At 39.3% G+C, this 21,722-nt stretch overlaps 1 protein-coding gene and 1 long non-coding RNA gene across 5 annotated transcripts in view; one reads left to right on the top strand and one right to left on the bottom strand.

Moving 5' to 3' along the window:
- The window catches only part of LOC137973007 (zinc finger SWIM domain-containing protein 5-like), a 435,845-nt gene that overhangs the window by 5,802 nt on the left and 408,321 nt on the right, over window positions 1-21,722 (bottom strand). The window contains exons 2-3 of one of the 4 annotated variants that reach the window (XM_068819713.1): window positions 14,650-14,821; window positions 1,024-1,595 (exon numbers count right to left, since the gene is read on the bottom strand). In XM_068819713.1, coding sequence (XP_068675814.1) covers window positions 1,024-1,375 — 352 coding nt within the window. In that variant the 5' untranslated portion in view covers window positions 1,376-1,595; window positions 14,650-14,821. Of the gene's footprint in view, window positions 1-1,023; window positions 1,596-1,706; window positions 1,958-3,627; window positions 5,090-8,260; window positions 8,522-14,649; window positions 14,822-21,722 lie in introns of those variants that run through there. The other 3 variants (XM_068819710.1, XM_068819712.1, XM_068819711.1) reach the window with 3 other exon arrangements.
- Window positions 6,288-9,385, top strand: LOC137973012 (uncharacterized). Its single transcript, XR_011117146.1, has 2 exons — window positions 6,288-7,504; window positions 8,515-9,385. It is a non-coding gene; the product is annotated as an uncharacterized lncRNA (long non-coding RNA).

Genomic DNA, 21,722 nt, shown 5'->3' with positions numbered 1-21,722 from the left:
TTGATCCTCCAGGGTTAAAGATCGATATCCGAAAGATCTGGAATCAAACTTATTAAGACCAAGCCAATTTCTAAAATCATAGGCCTCGGCGAGATTAAGAGTCTTAGAAGCAAAATTCAATCAGTTTTCAATAAGCGTGCGATTTAGTGTATAATGAGTTATGCAAACTTTGGTACGCTTTTTTGTGACACAAACGAAGCAAAATATTGGTGTTTAAGATCCATTTAGATAGGGGAAAAAGCCGACATATCTGAAAACAAATGCTACCTTTCGTACCGTAAAGCTCTGAAAGGTACGAGAACACTGTGAAGTGGCCAGTTGCCCTAGAGCAAGTTTTAATACCAGAAAGGAGAGATTTGAGAAAAGCAAGCTACATTACGGAATTAGCGATAGAAAATTTAAAAGGCAAAAATAAAATATATATATAGGAGCTGTAAGCACCAAAGGTATGAAATTTCGTAAAAATTGTTTCATCCGAAAAGCAACGTAGTTACCTTTGATTAACCTGCAACAAGTTTTAAGGCACTGAGTTCTACTAGCAACAATGAAAGAGGTGGGATTTACACAAATCTGTTGCTGCTGGTTCAAGTTACTTTCTGTGACTGTAACATTAAATTGGCGGCAGATTTTAAAGAATTTATTACAAATAATAAAATAAAAACTTTCTCAAAGTCTTAAAGCCAAAACAGATAAAGAATACGGCATTTTGGTGCGGAATTTTTTTGAGGTTTGGTGCTAAGCTGGAGGTAAATAGACACCGTGGGTTGATGCTATCCTGAGAAGCGAGAGGTAGACAGGCTGGCGCTATCTCACTGTAGGGCGAAAAAACACATGAAATTAAACACGAATGCCCGCAATTTCTATTCTATAGGATTAAGAAATCGTCTTTCGTAAAATATTTCAAAATATTAAGGATTATCGGAGACTTTTTTTGTCAATTCAATAATTTTTCACGCTCCAAAGACGGACAGTGGAGCCGGTGGGGATAAACGTTTGGTACAGCAATGATATAAATTCACTTACCAACTTGAAGAACATCCTTGATAGCATTTTGTTCTAGAAGAGCCAGTCCTCTTTGAAAAGGTAGACGTTTAGCTTCGTTTTGTGACGATGTGGCATGTAGAGACGAATACATACAAATATCCCTTGCATGTCTTGGGAAAGACCAGTACACTATCTTCAGTTGCACCGGTTCAGGAATCGGGGAACTATGTTCTTCTATGTGTTGAAAAGGAATATTCGCAGCAACGCATTTTGCACTCAAATCCAACAGAGATAAAGGTCTGTTTTGTTGTTGTTCCGTGAGAAGTTTTGGAAACTTTGTAGCTTGTCTACACGGAGAGTTACTTCTTTGACGTTTCCTCTGGCTAGCCATCGTAGCAAATGAACGTAGCTCGTTAGCATACACCACTGTCTGAAGTATAAACAGAGTCTGTAGTGTTGAGAATAAGGACTCCCCACGAAGATAACCCCTGCGATTTGATTCAATGAGTTGCGAGATAACTGGCGCCGTCAAAATAAACTCGTTTTTCGTACTCTTCACTCCAAGCTGCCACTGTAATGTATTTAGTTGTCCTTCTCAGGTCCGGGAAAATCTATGTGAGCGGAACGAAGAAAACATAAGACAAAAAGTTCACATTACCCTGCCGTTACCCGTTAAATCGCATCACTGAAGATGCACGGATAAACTGCTTAATTCTCCTTACCACGCTTGGCAGCTGAAAGCAGGTCCTCTCCCTAGGGATTTCGCTGGCTACTGTTTTCGCTTGTGTTTGTATTCCTTATTGCTCAGGTAGGGGGGAATAATCTTATACGATTTTAATGTGTGTTTCAGGCCCTTTTTCAAAAACGCTCCGAAACACCAGCTTCTGGTAAGTTCATCTTTTGATACACTCGTGCGATGCAAGGTTTACTTAAGGTTTGTCTTGGCCAAGAGAAAGGCACCTCCTTGACGCAAGGAATAAGATAAACCGCCGGAGTTGGCGACGGGCAGTCTGCGATCTCCCGGCACGTGCTGCAATCCAATGCGATGATTGACATATCTCTATTATTAAACGCATAATTAAATTAATAGAAATGTCCCTGCGGACGTTACGTCAACGAAAAGCGCGATACAGGAAAAACTTATAAGGCAAAAAGCTGGCGACGACAAAGAAAACGTGGTAAGCAAGGATACAGCGAAAAGTCGGCACTATTTTTTTCAAATATAGCAAAGACGGAGAAACGATTGATATCAGGGAATTATCGCTTGAGATAGGCTATTGTGTGACAGCTTAGTTGTAATTTATGCCATTTAATCGCCCCGGGAGACTTGTGGGGCTTTTTTATGGACGGCTCACTGGCGCCAGGACAACAATGAACCGCCGTAGATGCATTCAAATTTTAATAACCCGGTGTTTCAAGCATATATTTGTTTACCAGCGTCCGAGAAGGTTGGTTTGCGATTTCGCTCTGCGGTGAAATCGAAATAGACGCGTGGTGTGAAAAGAGTATTAGGAGAATTGTGAAAAAGTGGAATCGTTTTGCGCAAATTTATCCAAAATAGCCGAAGTTTGTGACCGGAAGCCAGCCGACAATCTGTCGCCGATGGCTTATGAGGTAGCGATTAGGCATTGTGGGGAGCAAGTCTGTTTTGTGATGCGGAGACACTGTGTCGCCATCAACAATGGAGGTCCAATGAAGGGGGTCCATCTGATAGCTTATGTTGAATTTGCAGTATTTTAAGTATTCAGGGATGTGATGGCTCAAATATTGGCCACCCCGCGTTGAACACAGATTTACTCTGCGAGTGACAATCAAACGATAAAAAAATCTTCGCTTAATCGACCCCTCAATTCAAGAGATAACTTAGACAGGTACTTTGTCTACTTTGTCCTTTTTTAAAACCTACAAGTTGGTTTACAGGTCCGACTCCATTTTAGATCAAAATAATGCAAAATCGCAACTTAAACGACTTTTTTTATTATAATAATCTATCATACATTTCGTTTGTTGTTCTTCGCAAACAAGTTGTTTCAATATTTTGCACATAAAAAATAAATATCGCACGTTTTTATGGATCCGGAAACCAACGAACGCTGTTGTTGAATCGAGACCTTCCAGCAAACTTGCCAAAAAATTTCCCAAAATTTCCGGTGTTATTTTATTTATTTTACAAAGCTACTGTAGCTTTGGTATTTCGTTTGGTGAATGCGGAAAATCGAAATGAGTTGGAAACATCGAATTACGTGAAAATCCGACACAGAATTGCCGCTTTATTCTCGATGTACGTTTTGTTGCTTTTCGTTGCATTAGAATTCAGGGACTTTCAATTTCACGCAAGATATTAGACGGAAATGTCAATTTTCACAGCAAGTTGCTTAGCTATGTCCCTTTAAATTTACAGTTGTTAAGTTTTTTGCTCCCAGGCTTAGTTATACAGGTTCATTTGTTTGGTACATGGTTCTTTAGAGGTGCATTTTCTAAACGCGGTGACAAGTGAGGCGTTAAGGTAAACAAGTGAGAATATGAAAAACAACTTTTCTTCCCCATTCAGTTGGTTCCACCGCAGACAGAATGCTAAAAAGTGTTTTCTCAACCTCGAAGTTTTCAGGGGCTGGAAACCAAGATAATTTTAAAGGCTCTCACCTTCTTTGCGGCTATAGTTTGGACTTTCAGCAGTGTTTTTTCTTTGCCCATTTTACCCATGCAATGTTGACAATCTTTGTAATGAAATGACTGTCTGAATTGAAAACCTTAACAACTGTTGATATTAATGAAGCTTGGTATGTCTTACGCTGTTTTATGCCCAATTAAGTGCAGGTCACGGTTGGGTGTTCCTGTGCGAATATAAGTCTTTCAGCAAAACCTGGAAAAGATATCCTAACATTTTGTCTTTTTCGAAGTAGACAGTTACAAAGGATTCATTTTGTGCAATAGCCTGGCCGCTGGCTCTTTACTTTTATAAACTGACTCCTTTGAGTATAAACACATATGTTACTTTTACGGTGTATTAACGCGAGGTATACATCGGGATTTGTCGGATTGTAGGATTGAACAATAAACGCTGATATTAGACCCTGCCCGGAAACTCACAGAAGACTTGTTCTGTATTTTTAGCTACAGTTTTCCACCTAAATAGAATTTTTTTTTCATCCAAAGCAAGTTTATTGGTTGTCAGTCACTGTTTAAAATCGACGAACTGTTAAATCGGTGTTACCTATTTCTTGAGAAACGAAATTTGACTTTGTACTACAAAAACACGCGTTGCTTAGCATTTTTTTTATGTGGAGTGCAGAAATATAAAAACATATATTTCATTTTTGGAAAGTATGCTTCTACTGATCTTGGATGGTCAAATCTTCCTCGGTGGAAAACAAAACAGCAACAGTTGAGGAAAAAAAGAGAGACTATACTACGGTATGTCTAAATCGCCCCGAAGAGGTATATTATACAAGGCAAAGTTTTGCGACTAAAAGCATATGATTAAGGTTTAAAAAAACGAGCAAGAAGATTTTTTAGCTAACCAATAAAGCAATTGCAAACGAATTTTTGCTACACTGACACTTATTGGAACGAATTTGCCAACAACCTGAATGATTTTGTGTCATGATACCATAACTGACTAGGCAGGGCATTATCGTCAAACCAGAGGGTCAAACTAAAAAAGATTACTGCACAACTATTTTCGGTTTAAAAAATATTTTGTTCATGGATTTTTGGCGGCTGATTTTAGCATCCTATAGTCACTTAGTGGCTTTCATAACTAATCCGAATTATTTTTTCGGAATTCTCTGGTGGCAAGATCATTCAATAGCTTCATTTTTAGTCAAGTCTGTTTATCTTGGAATAAGAGTGGACTTATTTTAGTTCAAGCAGCTTTGACAAGTATTTAGATGAATTGCAACGTGTGGGCTAAAGCAACATCCCCTGTATGACATATCCTGATATAGTTTTAGCCAATATTTGTGAAATCGTTTGAATTAATTTTGATCTTGACTCATCTGTTTTCACGTGTGGGTTAAATTATTATCATTATTATTATTATCCTTTTTTTTAATCTTTTTAATTTGTGAAGAAATGTCAGCCCAAAAACAAATAAAACCTCAAAATGTTCCGAATTTCATGGGTCTTGATTGAATGTTCACAACGTTGGACGAACGCATCTTTTTTTTTTAAGTTTGAATTTCCCAAGGCCAAAATCCTTCTTTGGCTGGGTGAGGGTGATAAGGCGAGTATTATCGTTTTGACCAAAACACGTTTGATCCAAACACATCAACACCCTCTGGAAAATCCATCTTACATTCAGCACATGATCTTCAGCCAACATGACTAGGTTTTCCATTCTCACTTCCGATCCGATATCAGCCTGGGTCCCTTTTAACCCAAGAATAACCTCAACGGCAAGCCAGTTTCTAAAGACTAACGAATAATGCATCGGAAATTTTTGTCTTATAGATACTTAGTATGTGACTAATGATCTTTATCTAAAAAGCGAGCGCCTTGTTTGCCGGTTTGTCTTGCAGATGGTATTACGAGTGATGATAGATGTTATAAATTTTACATTTCTCAATTCTCAAATACGAGTGGTATTGAAATCCGCATTTTCGGTATTTACGGATTCTCCTGTACGTACCTTCTATATCGGCTCAAATATTACACCTTTCCTCCGATCTTTTTTACCTTGGTTTTTCAGAAATAGTGTCAGGGTGACAGGCTCCAGTTTTTTTCATTTTTGTTTTCAAAGAAAGCGAAATGCAAATAGACAAAAGAACTGCTTAACGAAAATCGTGAAATGCATTTTGTTAATGGTAGGATTAACTAGTTCGCACGAAAAGATTAAAACCAAGATGTAGCAATGTTACGGTCATTTTTTCATCTTCAGTGGGCCTTCTTTAGACATAATTTACTTCAAAGTATTCATTTGGTCGACTACGATGAAGGAGTAGCCTCTAGAACTTCGCGGAATATGACGCGTGCTCCCTACTCGCAAGTTGAAAAGAGTGATGTGATTATCATTAAGATGTAGCGTTTTAAACGGAATCTGTAAAGACTGCTTGATTCCCCGATATGGCCTCGGGCGACACAAACACAAAAGAGTTCTCTTCCGATTTGTCAAGCGGCTATTTTCCTATTCTAAGTCCCATTAGTTCTTCGCGGGAATTTGGCAGCTTTATAAGTACTTAAACCCCTTGGGTCTTTTTACAGAAGACGCGGTTATTCGAACGACATGGATAAGTGGCCTTTGTGCGGTACCAAACCCGCGATGACAATATCTCTTCACTTACCCGCACATGTCAAGCCGAGAACGCTGACGACGTTGAACAATTGCGGGGGCTATTTCAACATGGGATGTGACAACAATGACACGCTTAACAATACGAGGAAACGTGGCTTCGTGAGATTGCGGATAAAAACAGATCATTCAAATAACCCCCCTTGTTTGAAGCGCTCTGCAAGCCAGACATGAAGGCGCTAAACTACTTAATTCTATCACCGCTTGACATGTTTTTCAAACGCTCAAGAGTTAAGTCGTTTAACCTTGTCATTTCCAAATGCCGGCAGGAACTCGAACTAAAAATGCCAAAATGGCCAAACAAAGTTTTGATACATGCCGTAAAGTAATCCGAAGTTTCTTTTGCCTTATAAAACCAATTCTTGCCAACGAGATAGAGCGGGTAAGAGCATATGAATGCGTTCCTAGTTCAGGGTTAAAATGTAGACTGCCTCGGAGACAACCCGCGTAGAACGATCTTTTTGTTTAGAGCCTCACATCTACTGAAAGAGAGACTGTAGCCGTTCCTGGAGACCAACCTGGTGAACGCTTACATTTCATCGTGATTTTATCCGCTGCATCATTTCAGAAGTTACATGTTTCCGTATAAAATAAATGTATATCCTGAAGTGCGGGTTGTAGGCGAAAGATAGAAGCGAGGATAACTTACAATGTTACATGTTTTCTCGATAAAAAAAACAAAAACAATTAATCTACAAAGAAAGGTAAGTCTTAATATTTCTACAAGAACTCAAATATTTTCAATGTTATGTAGGCTTTTTGTTATGACTCGATTATCGAAGGCTCTCTTCTTTTTAAAGTTTAGAATTTTTTCGTTGTGGAAAACCGGAAATAATGAGATTCTGCTTTGGCAATATTTTGTCGCGCCCCCTACGTCTTTGAAATTAAGACTTCATCTAATTTATACTGTGACGGCGAACTTGCCTCAGAGCAGCTAGGTGATATTGATATTAATCCAAATACTCTGGCACATCTAGGGTTAATTAAAATATTGCTTGAGTTGTGGTTTAATCCATGCTTATAATGGCACAAATCTATAATTCCTGCATAAAATTTAGCGGCTTAGGTAAAAAATTGTTGACAATATTCCTTCAGCCCGTAGTACTTACAGGACAGCACAAAACTCAAGTTGATTATTCCATTTACAAGCAAGACTGGCTGATATTATTAATATTTCCGAATTCCAAACTGAGTCATAATTACGGTCATCACATAAACATTTGATAATAGGTAAGACATTAAGCCGTTGATGAGTTTGCCACACAATGAACGGTTTTTCAACGCGTTCAGTTGCCACAGCAACGTGTATTCCAGCACGCTTTACTTCTCTAAATCGGCCCCAAAAATCATCCGAACGTATTTGAAACATAGTCTTCTCGTAGTGCGGAGCGTATTCGATGATTTGAGTCGTTTCTTGTGATGTTCCCAGGCTTTGTTGGATTCTCTGAAACCGTTGCCTCGACTCGTCACATCACCAAGGAGACAACAACGCCATTGTTAAACTGTGTTAATATTAGCAATTTGAATGTTCAACGTTTTAGTTTTTAATTATATGGCTAGGCTTATTTAAGAAAGCAGCTCAAGGGCACAAAATTTTTAAAATTGTCGTTTGAAACAAAAAAAATTCAAACATTGTTTTAGCTGATGGTCTTGATTCCTTTTCAGCACGAGTTGCTTTAAAGCGTACACCGAACAATTGCTGTATTTTTAATTTTTCAATTCTTATGTCTGTGTCCTCAAATGCTCACCCTTTCCTAACATTTGCTCTTGTTAATATAAATCACTGACTGATCGCCGCATTCGTAGCTAAATTTGCCGCCATGATTTGGCCGGATGCAATTTCGATCCGGCGATAAGAACGGTCCCAGTGACTGTCTTCATTCAAAGACCCTTACACGTAAAAAATTGATTGCGCATCCGAAATTAGAATCCTTTCTAGTGAAAACCTGACTTCATAATTTGTAATACTGTTAAATGTCTACTCACCCACTAAATTGAGACAGTATCTTCTTGTGACAAAAAAAGATCAGCCGGTGACGGCAATACGTGTATCAAACAGAAAAAAAGGGAACTGACTGGCATTTTTTTCGATACGGACATTTAAATCCCACTGAGTACGTGATTAGCTGGCGGCCAATTTGTTCCTACGTGTTCTGAGTATGGCATCATAATTGCTATTTTCATCATTTATCAATGTTACTATTGATTATGTTCTTTAACCTGAGCATTCTTGGTTCAAGACGCCTGCTGTGGGATTTTCCGCCTTCTTTTATTGTCCCTGCACGGCGCACAAGATATGGCGCCAAAACGGCGCTCCAGCGCAGTTGCCAGGGGTGGAGCATTGACGTCATCGCCTCAGGATCTTGGAAACCTTTTCAGCTACGTTTAGACGGTTCAAATTACGCTTTTCTTAGTTTAACAGAAAAGCACAGAACTTCTTTAAATGTTCAAGAGAGTTCGAGTTTTTTTGCACGTCTGATTCCTTAGAAGTTTCTCCAACATCATGATTGTAGAACTACAATAGAGTTAAACTTATGTGTCATGGCACACTTTACAAATTGATCCTTTGTGAATCGAACAGCTAGAAGCTCTCAAAGGTGTAACACGAAACGTGCCTGCCATCACAAAAGGCCGCAACCAAACAATGGATTTTCATCTTACATCAAGAAACTCGAACACCAAAAGCAAAAGAAGAAAAAGACGAACTATTGCTTGTGAGAACCAATCAAAAAGCAGTTTCCGGTTCTCTTTTAGCAGACGCTGCAGTGCACCGAATATTTGTCATAGCAGAAAAGAAATTTTTTGTTTTGTTGTTGCACAAATGTTTGCCCATGAGCCATCATTGTGTGTTGATGCAAAGTTAATATTGGAAGAAAATGTTCTGATGCCGTTAGACAGGGCCTAACTTGCGCCCATTATGTGCCGGGCATGTTCTAAAGTTGACGACCCAACGAAGACGAAATCCAGTTTCAATATTTGATGTTGCAAGGGATGTATCACCATAGACGTACTTCACCTTGGAAGTCACTTTTGACGTCGAAATTTAACTATACATCATGTCATAGCTTAAACGCCAGCTAATTCAATGAAGCATATAAAGTTCCGTGTTCAGATATTTTTTTTCCTTGTTGTTGTTACGTATTGAAGTGCATTCCGACGACATGATGCTGTGTTTACGATCTCCGTTTACAACAAAATGGCGTAAATCGGCACCTAATAACATTGGTGGTGATTATTGTGAGAGTATTTTTATTCGGCCGTCACCTTAAAATGTTCAGGGAAACAGTACAGTAAAATTTAATGTGGGACCGGCTGAATATTATTTTGTTGATCGAGTTACATAAAAAAACTATTGCTTACAGATTCACTGAAGTTAAAAACAAATAAAGGGATCGAAATCGATTAGGACTATTAAAAGAAAAAAGAACGCAGCTAAAACAAAAGCCGAGAAAGAGAGACTAGGAAGAATCCAGAGGTTGGAAAATACAGCGAAAATGACACTGAAGCCAGAAAACAAAATTAAAGGCTTGCTCGGAAGGATTTCAGCATCATGTGCATGCAACTGTTTTTTGTGTGTGTGTTAAAGTCGCACAAAAAGCTCGCAATGGGTGAAGTACTAGATAGTGAGCTGAAGAAGAAGTCGATGTCCATCATCAAAATGTCGCCCCACGCGACTTTGTCCATCTCCCAATGTCTCATTTTCGTTACAATGAAAGGTAAACTAGGTTCTTAATCTATTGGTCGCGTAAAAATGTATTTTTTTTTTATATTAATCTTCTCCCTACACGCGTGCGATTCCCTTTTCATTTGCTTTACTAACTTTACATATAATCGTGGGAAAAGTTGACACAAATGTTTTCGAGTTCGGCCACTATCCTTAAAGAAAATTGAGAAGACAATTTCGGATCATATTAAAAGATCCGCCTACAGAGATTTATTTTTTTCATTTGTAGAAATATTGGTTCAGCAATTACGAGCTATTAACTTGTAGTGCGCCTTTCGATGTCATTATGTAAATTACATACACGTTTAAATGCGGTACAACAACTCAGATTTAACTTGATGATATTTGGGGTTGATTCTCGAAAAGGGCCAAAATAGAATTGTTCTTCCTCTTGAGGAGTTAAACTACAGCGCTATTTCAGTTCATGCTGCTTCAGTAGTACTGAACTAAGCCTGACCGTAGGAGGTCAAACGATACTTGATCGAGGAAGTAGTCGAATATATTGGTCGCTTTAATTTGTAATTTGTAACGTTAAGTGGAAGGTCTCGGAAGTCAGTTGCATCCTCTTCGAAATGACGTTGATTCTTAAGAGTTTACGTGAAGGCGTTTCATTGCACTTAAAACTAACATTTCTATTAGAGAGAGTTAGTTCGTTCATCCGAGAAGGCTGCGTTGATAATCATAATATGCTGTTACTAAGTTTTCGTTTAATTTATTAGTAATAGCACTGAGCGAATGCAAGGTTTTTTGTAATCTCTGTCTCAATTGTTTCTTTATGAAAGTGCCATGAAGTTCACATAAAATAAGTTAGGGTGCTCTTTTAGGGAGAAAAACACTAGGAAAATATGCTATTTTTGTTTTGGAGTCCATAAAATATCGACCGAGGTCACGATCGGGGCTGCCCATAAGGTACATTATCCACCCTACTTTACCCTTACGGTTCGCATGAGAACATTTCACTGAATATTGAGAGGCAAAGAGTAATCCTGTGGATGGATAAGAACTATAAACCGTAGCTAGGTCCCGTCTCACAAATATCGTCTATGTTCATAAGTTCCCTGTGGGACGTCAAAAAACCCAAGCACTATTCGAGAAGCCTGGTTGGGGATAAAATCCCCGGTGTTGTGGCTAGCGCTGTCCTGTTCTCTCCAGAAGAAGTGGCCAGCTTGGCGGTGATGTCTCTGAAAAGGCTTGTGGTGTATGAGGCCACCTAAGCAGAAACAGCCACAAGTCAAAAAAGGACTTTGCCGAGTGCTGGAACACGTAGATGTAGATGTGGAGGAGGGGGCGGGGAGGATCTAGGGCGTTCATTCGGTCAAAACTAATAAATCATGGATCGATATTTGAGTGTCTGCAAGATCTGCTTTTCCGTATTACCATCTTTTAGAGGAGAGCGCACCCTGCGAGCATAACCTCTCTAAAACTCACCAGAGGGCGAGAAAGAGAGGCTCTGCAGAAACGTGTCAAGTCTTTTAAGTCGCCACAGCCCACGTTTCTGGGCGAGTCACTCCGGTCAAACCGGTTTAGGCAACGCCCGCATCATATTGTTGACAAGGCCAAGGTCAAAATCGAGCCTTTAGTACGAAAATCAACATGGCGTCTTGGAGTGCGATCGAGACTTGGCCTGGGTTTGAAACTGTCTCCAAACAACGGCTTGTGCATACTCAATAAACGATTTCTTTCTCGTCGAGTTAACAAACGCTGGGCTAGAAGGGTGAGGAGAGCGTTGTGTAAGCGTTAGACCTGCTGTGTAGCTCATTCTTTTTGAAGATCTGCGTGTTGGGTCTTTCCTGTGCTCCTGGAGAGGCTTTCTAGTCCGTTTGATAATATGGATTTAGTGTTGGAAACGCCTTCCGGTGAAGGCCTCACAGCTAATTTCAATTTATTTATTAATTTATTGAGATTTTACGACGTTTAAAAGGCCGCCTAGTCGACCGAGAAATGCGGAAATACACTTGTTTTTAAAGATGTGCGCTCCTACCATTCTACTATTGTCCAATGGTAGAGCATCCGACCTGGTAATCGCAAGTTCGTAGGGTCGACTCTTGCAAAGGAACACTCCAGTGTTTTTCCAACCATGCCCGTGCCACCACATTGCGTCACTCAACGATATATTTGTCCCAAAAACGTTTTTGTTGTCGGCTCTTGCTATAATGAGCAATGTAGGGGCTTTCGTAGTACGCAAAAATCCCCTTTATTAGTTTATTCAGAGGCATTTGCTTTGACTTTTTACCTTAGCGTGAGTATCAGGCTTGTTGGCTGTCGACGCGTTAATTGTCACGGGATCGAAGACTAAGGGATTGGGGCGAGCGAACAAGCTCCAACCCAACCTCGCTCTCAGGGTCCTCTCTCTTCCTCCCTCGAGAAGCACTTCGGTTCTCAAGGGAAGAGAGTGGAATGAAGTTTGCTGCCATCTTGGACAGAATAGTTTTAAAAAGTAACCTCCCTTTCCCCACCAATCAATATCTGAAATGTCCAAGATTGTAGCTTATGGCATGGTTGCTGCTTTTAGTATTTACCTTCAGTTCCTGCTTGTATCGCATTCACGTTGAGTTAACACTTATTCAATGATTTTATGATAAGACACACAACACGAAATTGAAAGCTAATCTTATGCTTCAGGTTGAGCGTTGATTGATACAACTCTGAACAGCACAATTCACTCAGTACATACCTGGAAATGTAGATTTATCTTTCCGTTTATGAAGCAAGGCTTGGAAAGACATACATACGTTGTAAACTTGACCTCTGCTGTCATTTTTGTTGATGAATATAGATTTTGAGTCTGAATAAAAGCTTTTAATCATGCCATAATTGTCGCCAATTGATCTAAACCTCGAGAACAAAGACCATGTGAGCTAGATTAGTATGTTGCTGCAAGTGTTCCTCGAAAAGGACCACAAAGCATTCCTTCATTAAATTCCAAATTAGGAGAAAGAGGCTTCTTGAAAAAGAAAGACGCTTGATCATTTAATACTTTGTGTGATTTCGGCCAGTATTGCACGTAATTCGTGTTTCAAAAGAATAATCGTCAAATGCCAGGAGAATCATATTTAGATGCAGCGCAAAGAGTAGCGTTAGCGGCAGTATGCCGTGAGTTAGCATTTTAAAAAAAAGTCCTTAGAAGCTCGCGGTTTCGGTTTATCATATAAATTCCAAGATTCCACAAATGCGGCATAGCCCTGACCTTGCTTTCCCAGCATGATAACCGCAATTAGCTTATAAATTTGGTCTACAAATTGGATTTGATTTCATTAGGATTGCCTATCAACAATTTGTCACTAATGAAGTCTCCCCCTGATCTTTATTCAAAGACCCTTGTGAAAAGACCGTGCCTTATTTCAGTTAGCACACGAAACTGCGCGTCCCTCACAATCAGACATGTTGTTGTGGTCATTATTGACTGTTCATTTTATGTGTCCATTCGCGCGGGCCTGGTAAAACTCCACCGTTTCATTGCAAACGGCATCGAAGCAGTTCCCTTTTTTGCAAACTTACCTTAAATTTTGCGAACCTTAGTGAGCTGCAAAGCAGCTAAGTTCTCTCGAGTTTTGACCAACTCAGGAAGACTTACGTGCACGAGAGAATTGAGCAAGAGTACTCACTCACTGTTCATTTAGTGTCTCACGAATTCGCTGTCTTTCGAGATAATTGGTCGAGAAAAAGGCTGTATGCAGCCTATAAAAAGACCTAAATTTTCTCGGCATTTGCAACAAAATGCAAACATTCCGTACACTGCGTATTCCCCAGTAGGCCTGCAAGTGTCTTATAAAGTCATATTTTATGCAGATAATCCCGTATTCGTCTTCTCGTGGGTGCACTCAGTGAGAATCGGCCATATAGGCAATCAGAAAAGCGAGGAAAAGAACGTTCGTCTTCCAATCACCCTTACAAAAGGTCAATTTCTAACTCAGTGACAAGTTTTAAAAGTTTAACAATCATTTTGGTTGCTCCTTTTTTAGCTTGTTGGAACCAAAAATTCGATCTTTTGGCGGTTTCCTTGTGCGCCGATTAATTACTGCGCTTAAAATCTGTTTAAGGTCAGGGGTCTGTCACACAAGTGGTCGAAGGGCCGACATCCCTCCCTCACTCTCTCAAAAAAGCGAGCGACGGACCAAAGCTTGAAGGAAGGCACCTCTAAAGAAGAGAGACTGCTGCCCTGGTCGCCCCAATATTTCGCCTGGGATATTTCTGCGTAAGCGGTCATGTGCGATTCTAACGGTCCCCTGTCAAAGGTCACACGCAGACATAATGTGCAATTTAAGCGTTAAAATTGTTTTAAGACATTCTTTTCAAATATTACTCACTGCTCCCTCACTAAGCCAGTAGATGTTCTCATTCATATTTTTGGCAGTCAAGTATATCGAGGAGTCGATGACCCTAGCTAATCAATGATGAGTCGGCCATTTCCGAGTCCACTACTTCACATGCTCTACCGCTAACAAAATGCACTGTTTTCTTGCACGGAAACTATTGTTTGGTATTACAAGATTAGAAAATTACCTGCCTGTGCTAATTCCACCAGTTCTGTTTTACACGTCGTTGAAAAATGTTAAAAATAGCGGACAACTTAATTTATGATATGTTTCACCAACTAAAAACCAGGAAATCTCTTTAAACTATCAAATTTCGAAATATTTGATTCCCTTACCGTATTTTTACGATGTCTTGGTTTCTTTGTGCTTCGAGAGTATCACAGATGTTGTTAGACAATTTTTGTTTTTACAAGTTTGCGCCAGCAAGAACGGTCTATGCCAAAGTCCACATTGCGAAATTCCATAGACAAATCAAGTTCTTTGTTTCGCTTACGATAAATATCCAACCTAAAAGAAAGAAACATTGATGGCAGATCATAAATATTTCGTCCTTTTTGAAGCGTTTGTACTCAATTTTGTGTTAACTTGACGTCAAAAGGTTCAACTGGATCAAAGTGCGTTTGGGCGGGATATCTCACGCAAACGCATATCATTTGGGCGGGGTTATTCCAAACAAACTGAGATAAAAAGTGGCGTGGCATTACATCCTGAAATATTCGTGCATTTTTTCAGATCGCTATCTGTTTTGTTTTAAAAATAAACGCTTAGGTGCAGTCTGCAAAGTGTAGTAAAAACATAATTTGTAACCGATTGAGTGGAACTTTAAAAAATGAAAACACTTGATGAGTCTTAAGGAGTATTGATTTCAATCGATAACAAACTGGTTGTTCAGGGGCCAGGTGGGTAGATTTTGCAGGCTTTCGTACTTGGACTTGTTTAGTGTAAAGAATCCCATCGGCTTTTATGAACTTACTATGGTTAGTTAAGGCAGCGTATGAGAAACCTGACATGTGATAGCCAGCTTTCAAGTTTTGTTTGAAGCAAGTGGGTGTTAAAAAAAGGAATGGAAAGGAAAGGAAAGGAACTTCATTCAAGTGTCTAGTCGTTCTAGCTCTGGAACACTAATCGGGGAAACTGTAAATTGAAATTAACAAGTTATCACAAATCAAATCAAATGTTGGTATTTGAGGAGAGGGGAAAACCGGAGTACCCAGAGAAAAACCTCTCGGTGCAGAGTAACAAACTCAACCCACATATGACGCCGAGTCTCGGAATCGAACCTGGGCCTGGGCCACATTGAAAGGCGAGTGCTCTCATCACTGAGCCATACCATGCTTATTATGCATGGTTTCATAAACTTTGTGAGAAGATCAAGGCCGAAGAAAACGGTAGCACTCTATTCATTGTTCGAGCACAAAGTTACCTTCTTCAGGCGCAAGGTTTATTGGATACTTTGCGATTTTAATTTTCTGTATGTCAAGTGATCCGAGTGATGTTGAAGTTGGGATATGATTAAGGGGGCACTTTGCTTATGGGCGTTGGCTAATCAACCACCTTTTGATCGGACTGCACGCTTTGAGCGCGCCCAGTTGAAGCAAACCAGTATTGCGAGCCAAACTGGTGCTGAAATAGACGAATTACAGTCTAAAGGACGTTGCAATAATGTGATAGCGGGAGAAAGAAAGACCGTTTCAGGGCATGTTTCGTTCCTCACACAACGATGAAAACCCGGAGACTAAGCTGCACTAAGTAAACTGAAAATTCACAAATCGTTGAATCTTGTACGTATGATGCTTGTGTGAGATCCGCTTCCAGGCCAGGGAATGTCTGTATCATCCAGCATAAGAGATGAATACGGGGTTTAACAACAATTCTTGATTTAAACACGGCTTGGGGTTAAAGCATACAAGAGTAGGACAAACTAACCCTATTAAAGGTTTTCTTTGATGTGGTCAGTAGCAGAACTCCAGCATTACTCTCAAACTAGATCACGCTGACGGCTCAGTTGGATGAGCACCGGGCTGCCATGCGGGAGGTCGTGAGTTCGACTCCGGCCGGACCAACACTCAGGGTCTTTAAATAACTGAGGAGAAAGTGCTGTCTTTGTAATGACTTCCGCAAATGGTTAGACTTTCAAGGACGATAAACCGTAGGCCCCGTCTCACAACCCTTCAATGTTCATAATCCTGTGGGACGTTAAAGATCCCATTGTAATTCTACGCCAGGAATACTAGAAAAGTCGGATCTATTGAACAACTCTATTTCAAATTCTATGCTTTATTAATATATGAGAGTAATTTCTAATGATATAGAGTACAATCCCAGCCAAAAAGATGATGACGCCAACCACAATACAACCCCACTGCCCCGTATCAATGTTGATCACGCAATAACTTTGGCATTCATGAGATGTGGCCTTAAGTGTCCCATAAATTGACCAAAAAGGTGAAACCCGCAATATTTGAAGCACTGATGATGTATCGCCCTGCGGTGTAGGATTTCTAGACCTTTTATCTCGTTCACTTTATTGCAGCCTCGCAAAGAAAAATACTGCTGCAAGAATGACTTTGAAATACAAATTAAGAGCCACAGTTTTATCCGGCCAAACAAAAATTGTTTCTTTAAGACAAAACCAATGTGAAGATCAGTTTGTTGTCTATGGTTACTCCCAGTAATCTGGCACAGCGCGTATAATTTACTACCTTTCCGCTAGCTATTTTTGACCCAGTTTTATAACCTGTGGAGAGAGATGTCCAAGAGTTAAACATTTATTAGTGCTGTGTCACAGTCAGTGTATCATCCACTGACCGCGGCCCAATCCGAGATGCCCTACCACCGAAGCATTAAACGAGAAATAAAATAAAGTTTTTTAGATCATCAAGCCAACATAGACCGGCTCTCGGATATGCACGACTGGAATAACGATGAAAGTGAAAGGAAAAGAAACGTACGAGTTATAACCAAGACAAAACTATACTCCACAGAGCTATGAGCGTTGCTTATTAATAACTCTGCTGCTCAGGCATCAAGTACAAGTTTATGCAATAGAAAAATGTCTCGTGTACTTTCAAACTGAAAACATCGGTCATAATATCTAATAACAATTCAAGATAACAAATCTCTTTTATCTTATCTTGTAGTTCTGGGCACTGCTAAATTAGTAGCTTACATTAATTAAGCTTTTTACTTTAATTTAAAGAGTCCCCACTCATGCACATTAAACACTAAGCTTTCCGCGGGCCTACCTCCCGGATTGAGCTGCGCCTTAAATAAAACACACACCCAAAGGATCTAATACCTTTTTGAATGTATGACTTCACATGATATCAGAGTTCACGCTTCGTATTCAACTGATTAAAAAATACCAAAGATGCCGCCAACACATTACCTCACTGAGTATGAGCGTTCGTACATCGATCATTGTAGAGCTAGATTCTTTGGGCTACAGTGTTTGCCGAGAGGACCCTCTCAAAGTCCAGGTTGTTGCATGATCAACCAAAATATTGACTTAATGCAACTTGGGGGATATCTTTTTAGTTGGCTATTTGAATTCCCACCAAGCGCTTATCCGCTCGACTTGCTCTACTCGCCAGTGGAGCCGGTTTTTTAATTTTATTTTATTATTATTTTTAAATCACAGATAAAAATAAATAGATGTCGTAGGATCAAACTTTGGAACGGAATTCGACCTTCGTCATTGCGCAAGAAGGTCACTGCTGGCTCTTTAAGTCCGGTCTTAAAATATTTCTTTAAAATTAAAAAAAAACGATTCTCAGTTAACTATTGTGCAACTTCTTCCTTAAGCTCATGTACGCAGCCTTTTTATTCCTCATTTAACTATCTTTAACCCGCTGGTTTTCAGCTGTTTTCTCTTAGATGTATTGTATGCATTCTATTAATATTTTTATGATAAAAGGCCCGCATTAATGTAGCAGTATTTTATGTGCCACCATCGTAAAAAGTTGTTTCTTCATTGATTATTTGTTTTCTGTGTAAAGATTCAGTTCAGCCGTCCTTATCCTTTTTATAAAAAAAAAATCTTTCCAAGTCGTAGCCATAGCGAGCCTCGAATATTACACTGAGATTGGTCATAGTGTGACATAGGCGAAAGTAATTTCAACTGTACTGAGGTTAACAGAGAGATCAGCACACATTTGATCTGCGGAGTGTATTAACGTTGGTTGTTAACCTTGTGAATTATTGACAAGTTTTATGATAGAAGTTACGCAGTCGACGCGAGAGACATTTTAGTGAGGCCCTATTAGGGGTTATCGGGATACGGGATATTTGGGTAAAAAATTATAGGGATACGGGATATTTGGGCGGAAAATTAAAGGGATACGGGATATTTTTAAAAAGATTCTGGGATATCGAAGTTATCATTTTTTAAAAGAATCAAATAAGAATTAACGGGATACGGGATATTTTGGCCAAAAATTAATGGGATACGGGATACTCAGACCCCCCCTAATGGGGCCTCTTTAGTGTTTCACCCTGTCCTAACCCAGTCTTTCTCGGTTCTTGCATGCGCTCTTCCCAGTATCCTTGTCCCTTTTTCGTTGTTTTCATTTAATATGGGAGCCTGAAAAACAGGCTAATTGTGATAGGTATAGAGACAGGACGATAAGCAGTATCGCAGTGACCTGTGGGAAATAATCGGACTGGTTCAAATTGAACGTAACTTCGAACCATTGCTTTAAATATCTGACAGACATTTCGTATATGTAAAATATATCTGAATTTTTACATGCGCAAAATTCTGTTGTTCTTTCATAAAATTAATCAACGACATAGCTACGTTTTTGGCGAGAAAGGAGTAGGTCACAAGAGCGATATCAAAATTGGCCTGAAATACGTCCTTTCTTGCCATACTACACAATAAATAGATTAACGTTCGCTCAAAATTACAATTTCTACTGGAACGAAGTCAAATGTCAAATGAAGTTCCGTTTATGGCGTGAAAATGAGCTCGCAAATATATTTTTCAAGACATAGTGCGTTATTTGACTTACTTTGACATAATCTGTAATAACTCTGGTACTTACAGTTTCAAAATAAAATTCTCTGGATGCTATCTTTCCATCTCTCCCGGTTTTGTTATCGACTTGTTTGCCGACGCTGTACAATAACTTTGTGGGGGACATGAACTTGTCTCGGGTAGATCTCCCAAATCGAAGATTTAATTTTCGAGATATTTGACAATTTTCCTGTTATTCGCTCAACCTGGGGGGCTACTGAAGAGACTTGCTGTATTATTCGATAATCAAACGAAAATTTCCAAGAGAAAAGATGAAAAGAAGTTTTCTTGTTAAGATAAAAGGAAACCAAACTAGCGACATTTCATTCTTCCTCTGGAGCCTTCAATAATGTTAGATAATCAGGCAGTTCGAATGCGTGCGATTCAGGACCGGTATATGGATCATGTATTGAACGGGTTCTCCGTTTTCAGGTGTAAAAGGGTCGTGCTGAAATCTTTCTATATGCAAATAATAAACGAGAAAAAACTCGCCAAATGAGGTTGTGCTTCAGCTAACGGGAGGCCATGTAAACTCGAAAATATTAACATGTGTGAGAATATCCTTTTCTGTGCAAAAAAAAAAAATTGCATCTGAAAACAATACAAAAACTCACCTATATGTCGATCAAAGGACGGTGCGGTTTTTCTTTTTTATTTATGTTTGTTTAAGCGCTGAAAATCAACTACTATGTTAAAGATTATCAAAGACTTAAATGTATATTTTGACTCTTTCTTGCGATCGCCGAAACTTAAAATAAGACTTTCAGACGATTTGTCGTTGCATCAGATAGTAGTAAGATTTTCCCGAACATATTCGATCACGACTCGTGAACTGGCTTTGTTTTGAAATAAATGTTATTTTCTTCGTTTTGTAGCGATGCATGCATGCTAATAACGGCGGTGGGGTAGTTAATTTTGATGTTTTCGTTGCACAGCTCTTTGTAATGAATACTCTACCGAGAAACAACTATTCGGCGAATGTGCGAACCAAAGCACTGAAAGCAATTTTGTAGTTAAGGCGCATAGCATTTTAGTTGCTACCTTTCTTTGTTGCAAGCCCTGTGCCGGTGTGCGGAAATGGCAAGATGAGCCTACTGGTTTTTTCGTTATTCATCGTCTTCTTGCGTTTTGTAGATGATAGAAAATTAAAGTGATGGGCAGAAATGGGTCGCTAACTTAAAGACAAAAAAGCTTAAGTGTAAACTCGATGGGATACCGATGTTCATTAATTAAAGATTTATCGTTAATTTTTGAACTCCGATTTTCTTGCATTTAAGATTGCTTCATTTTTCAAGGAACAAAAACAGAAATGAGTTGCCATACCTTTAATTTTCGGAGTTAACGAAGGCCTTTTTTCTTTTCTTGTTTCTTTCGCTGTAAAAAACCATGGTCGATGAATAACATCCCTCGTCTGTAACTCCACATCGCTCAGAATTTGAAAAGATTGTTTTATTTCATCGCTCTATTCTATACTTTGGATTTTAAAGCTGGACATCTCTGAACAAATCCACGACAGCTGTTTTCCGCTATTCTCACAAGCTGTCTTCTTAATTCATGCAAAAATGACAGCCTTTCGTTCAAAGTCTTTCAAGTTTCATTGTTCAGTCTTGTGTTGGTTTGCACAGAGTGTTTAATTTGACACGAGGCTGACGTATATCTTTTCCTATGTCGCTGGTCTGTGCATATTAAAAGTGCGAGTGTTCTATTGTCAAAAAATCTCGCTGAGATTCGTAACCGCTAAATGAGTTGTAGAATAATAAAAAAACAAGGTCAAAACCTTTATAGTTTGTAGATTGTCGACAGCCACCACATTGTTTTCAAATTTAAAGAAGACTGTTACAGCGTAAAGGATACGCCGGTTACAGAAGAGTCGCGAGAAAATAAGTTCAATATCATCTATGTAGACGAATATTGAACTCGTGCGCGCGCAGACTGTGGAACCTACTTTTAGCCACTGAGTCATATACTACGCAAATCCAATGCTGCATGAAAAGCTTGCTCGCAACCCTCTCTCTGACGATCTCAATTTCTAACGAAGATAATTATGTGTCGTTCGAGAATAATTAAATGATGTGGTTAACACTGACTACACTATCCCAACGGAGTGTCGACCTGAACGTCTGTACCGTATTTTCTCGCGGTTTTCGCTGAAGGCATGTCATTGGGATTGACAGCGCAAAACGCAAATTTTGTTTCGTCTGTATTTTTTTGTCTTTCTCACCTGCCAATTATCCAGTCACCACCGAAGAAAGCTTTACTTGTTGCCACTGGTGCGGATGTTTTGTCAAATTAATTGAGTGTTGTATAATTTTTACAGTGCCTTGCTCACACATGAATCACAATGAATGTATACGTCATATATTTTAAAAACAAAACTTAAAATAAGAGCTA

This window comes from Montipora foliosa, chromosome 10 (genome assembly GCF_036669935.1).
Source record: "Montipora foliosa isolate CH-2021 chromosome 10, ASM3666993v2, whole genome shotgun sequence".
In the NCBI taxonomy this organism is placed as follows: domain Eukaryota; kingdom Metazoa; phylum Cnidaria; class Anthozoa; order Scleractinia; family Acroporidae; genus Montipora; species Montipora foliosa.
This window is presented reverse-complemented; position numbering and strand designations above follow the sequence as displayed.